The sequence below is a fragment of the Alligator sinensis genome, unplaced genomic scaffold, assembly GCF_000455745.1.
Source record: "Alligator sinensis unplaced genomic scaffold, ASM45574v1 scaffold395_1, whole genome shotgun sequence".
Lineage (NCBI taxonomy): Eukaryota > Metazoa > Chordata > Crocodylia > Alligatoridae > Alligator > Alligator sinensis.
In genome coordinates this window covers 1,256,953-1,261,481 of record NW_005842232.1, presented here as the reverse complement: position 1 = coordinate 1,261,481, position 4,529 = coordinate 1,256,953, and the positions used below count along the sequence as shown (strand labels likewise).

General features: G+C 48.8%; 1 protein-coding gene across 1 annotated transcript in view; it reads right to left on the bottom strand.

Annotated features, from left to right (window-relative positions):
- CD99 (CD99 molecule (Xg blood group)) overlaps window positions 1–4,529 on the bottom strand; it is a 50,981-nt gene that overhangs the window by 11,073 nt on the left and 35,379 nt on the right. Inside the window, exon 8 of the mRNA XM_014521624.2 lies at window positions 3,451–3,507. Within this exon, the coding sequence (XP_014377110.1) occupies window positions 3,451–3,507 (57 nt within the window). The remainder of the gene's footprint in view (window positions 1–3,450; window positions 3,508–4,529) is intronic.

Here is a 4,529-nt window from a genome sequence, read left to right as displayed (position 1 = left end):
CACCGGGAGTAGCAGGGGCGGTGGGTTCTTTGGAGGCTTCTGGCATAGCCCCCGCCAATGCAGCATGGTGCAGAGAGGGGCAACGGGGCCCAGGCTGGGGCTGCTGTTGCTGTCACCTGGCCCCGTGCTGTTTGGGGGTAGGCCCCAGTGACCCCGATGGCAGCAAATACTGCCAGTGAGTGCGGGGTGGGGGGTGTTTTATTTTAATTGTCGGGATGCTCGAGTCCAGAGGGGCAGCAATGGGGGGCTTGGGAGGCTGGGACAAGGCAGGGCAGTAATGGGGGCAGGCAGGGGGTGGGGCCGGGTGAGGCAGGGAGCAGGGGCTGGGGGAGCTGGCAGGGGTCCCCCCATGGTCCCCTCCCCACTTCTCCAGCCCCCCGCCCCCCTCTACTTACCAGCAGAAGCCCAGGTCCTGCTCCCTGCAGCTGGCATACTGCCTGTCCTGCATGGGCAGGCAGAGTGCTTCAGCACCAGGGTGAGGGCCAGCCACAGAGAGGCTCTGGCTGCTACCAGAGCTTCCCTGTGGAGGACCCAGCCTCTGGTTGCCTCAGGGCACAGTCTGGGACCGTGCCCTGCCCCACTTTTTTCCACTGTGATTTTTTTTTTTTTTTTACCCCTTGGATATTTAGGGGTCTAATTTTGCCCCTGTGCTGCAAATTTGCAGCACAGGGCACATTTTCTCATTTCTGCATGTGCCTCGTGCAGCATCTCAAAGGACTTTGAGATGCTGCAAAGCACAAGTGCACGCATCTGGATGTGCCCCATGAAACCATTCTTGTGTTATATATATTTCAGCATCCACCACAAATAAGAAATGGGATTGATCACTAACATCCTTACTACAAACTCCGATTCATTCCTACTGCACTACCTTTCCCATACTTTAAATAAGATTAGACTCCACCCCACAAAGCAGCATAAAAATGATCTGTGCACTGTGATAAATACAGTCTGCATTCTGGCTTTTTGTCATTTGAGAAGTTGCTTTACAATACTGCAGACAAAATTGTGTTAAAAGAATGTTAAATTTCCAATGGCATTTTAAAAACTACAAAGTATCTATACAGCAGAACTGATACTTCATGGCTTGTCAGCAAGGTTCAAACAATTAAATCTACTATAGACCTGTGTCATTTGAACCAAAACTAATAGATAGTGGGTGCATTTACACATGCAGTTACATTAACTGAGTAAACTCTGGTACAATTTGACCCAGAATAAACCAATCCCAACGTCACCAACTACACATGTGTTTAAAGTTAGAGGTGCACCAATACATCGGTCCGTATTGTAGTGGCACTGATAGAAGGAAAATTGACATTATTGGCCAGTAGCTTTTTTTGGCTGACGAGGCTGATAATGTTGCCAGCATGTGTTGCTTGCATGCACACAGCTGCAGCTTGCACATGGCCCACCTGGCAGCTTGGAGAGCAGTGTCTGGCTAGTAAGTCGGTGTGGGAGAAGGGGTACGGGGAGGGAAGAGGCATGGGGGTGCAGATAGAAGCCCCTGCCGTGAGGGAGGGTGTGGGGCTGGGGCACAGGACAGAACCATGAACAGCTCATCTGGGGAGTGCAGGGGGGAAGGGGGAAGATCCTGCAGCTACATGTATCCCTGGGGAGCCATGGGGAAAGGGGGGGCACGTGCCCTCTGGATCTGTGAGCAGGGCGAGGGCAGGCAGCTTCTGTGGGCTGGGGCTGTGACCAGTGGAGGGGGGTGGGCTGGGGCTGCACTTGGGGTGGGTGGCAGTGGCACAGATCCAGGGGGCACCCCCCCATGGCTCCCTTCAGGGTGCACATAGCCATGGAAGACCCCCTCACAGCCCCTGGATGAGCCACACAGCTCCATCCTGAGCCCTACCCTGCCCACGCCCGCCCTTGCCTCAGCCCCACTCCCTCCCTCACTGCAGAGGCCTCAATCTGCACCCCCTCATTACCCTTCCTTTCCCCCCTCTCCCCTCCCCCCGCCAACAGACTTACTAAGCAGACACTGCTCTCCAAGCTACTGAGCTGCATATCGGCAATCGGATCAGTATTGGCTGATATGGCTCATTAATAATCAGCCATTGGTATCAGCCCAAAAAATCTTTATCAGTGCACCCTAGTTTAAGTGCACTAATTTATTCGGCCATTGGATAGTACCCATGTCTGATGAAACTACCCTTCACTGGTGTAAATTAAATTGATCTACTGTGCCCTAATTGTGGAGCATGTGTAGGAAGTGACACTATGTGGCACAGTTAGTCTACTGTGCAGTAAATTATACATGTAGAAGTGTCCAAGTATAGCTAGTTTTCATTCTATATGAGAACCAGCCAGAATGGGAAGACAAACTAATTTTTTTAATGGGTTGTAGAGGCATCTGATAACAACAAAAGAGTGGTAGCTGAGAAATGCTAGGTTCAATTCTAGGTTCTAAAGGACTTTGCATGCTTATGACACCACTTTTTTGCCTGATCTCTACAAATGTGCCATTTCTCTGATCTATCCCATTCCCCCCCCCCCCCGGGCCAATTTTCCCCCCCCCAACAATTTGCCCCTCCCAAAACATTTCTCCCCTCATTGTTCCTGTCCTGCTCTTGTTCCCTTTTGAATTCAAGCCCAATACTTCCTCCTCCTTGTAAGGGAAGCATCAGGAGCATAAGAATCCTCACTGCTCTTAGTTGTGGTGTCTGACCTAATAACAACTAGAAACAGGGGAAAAAAAATTATGCTCTTTGCAACCAGAGCCTTGAAAGAATTATTTGCAGATGGACATGTGTCTGACCATCTACAAATTTGATTTCTAAAGGCTTGCAAATGGACAAAAAATTGTTTCAAAACAAAAGTAATAGCAAAGAGCACAGTCCTGATGTCAGAGCCAAACTTCAAGTCTCTGCTGCAAAACCTGGAAGTGTTTGAGTTGACAGAATCATAGGGTTGGAAGGGATGACTTCAACTAGAGCCCTCAAATCAGGTGCAGATTTAGAAACAGTGAATCAGTTTAAGATGGCACCTAACCAGCCTCATGAAAAACTGCAGTGAAGGATATCCCATAGCTTCCTTTATTGTCCTTATAATTAGGAAGACTTTTTTCTGCTGAGAATTCCCCCCACCCCACTTTCCTGTATTTTGAGCCCATATATGTGTACACACACACACACACACACAAACGTGTGTTTGTCTTAGTCATTTGGGTGTGTAAATCTCATCAAAGTCAATAGATGTGAGCCACTTAAGTCATTAAAGGTGTGAAAAATGGAACTTAGGTAATTTTAAATTTTATCTAACATGCATATCCTACTTTTATGAATACTGCTTTGACAATACAAACAAAATTGTAAATTAAAGCAGTTCCACCACTGGATCATCTATTCCTTGGATGATCAAAGCATGAAACTGCTACACTGGAAGATAGCTGCCTCTGCATCTAAAAGAGATGTCAGTATGCATAACAATTGTATATCATCTTACCTCCGCTGGTTTCTGGTGGAGACCTGCCATCCAACAAGTCTGTATCTTTGAAGTCTCCTATAAGAAAGATAAGGATGTTATTCAATTAACATTCATGATTTATCATGATACTTGGAAAAAATAAAGACTTAAGATGTGTCCTCCTTGGTAACTTAATCCCTTTCTAGTAGGGCTGGGTGAAAGAGCTGTGTTTCAGCTTGGTTTCAGAGGACACTGATTTGTTTCCTTGTTTCAGATCACTGTCCTGTTTCATTTCAGCCGAATCTGTTTCAGAGATTCAGCTCCACCGAATCTTCTCTGAATCCGTTTCAAATGGGCTGCAAGCTTCGCACAGCTCTACTGCCCAGCCGGGTGGGGTTTGAAGCCAGGGGCTGCAGGGTCCCAGAGGGAAGCAGGACAGGGCCATGGGTGGCTCATCCAGGCAAGGGGGAAGGCTACTGTCCTCCATGCAGGTGAGGAGACCCCCACACGGATCTCTGATCCCTGTCACATGGGGCAGGGAAGCAGTGCAGTGGCAAGCAAGCCTGCTGGTCCCTTCTGAGCAACTTGGCTCCACAGAGAGGATCTCCACTCCCTGTGGAGCTAGGTCACGCATCAAAGATCTGCACCGGGGTCTGCTCGCCGCCACTGCCAGTTCTGCACAGCCTCACATCACCAGAACACTGCAGGGTGAGTAGTGGCAGCATGGAGACCCCAGGCGCAGATCTCTGCTCCCTGTAGAGCAGAGTCGCGAGGCAGGGCAGCAGCATACAGCCCTGAAATGCCAAAATTTTCTGAGGGGTTTAGGTTGTAGCCGTGTTGGTCTAAGGATATAGGCAGACAAGGTTCCTTGGGTGAATTTGATATCTTTTATTAGACCAACCCAAATGGTTGGAGAATAGTTATTAAGCAAGCTTTCGGGTTCAAAAACCCTTCATCAGGCTCAGGAAGCTGCAGCAGTTGGTATGCGCTCTTCCTGGATGGAATGAAAAGTAAACAAGCCAGGGGCTGGGCTGGGGAGTCAGTTGCCAGGCAGATTATAATGTATCAAAAATCCAATGTCTATGTTTAGTCCCTGATCTCTAGTATCCAGCAGGTTG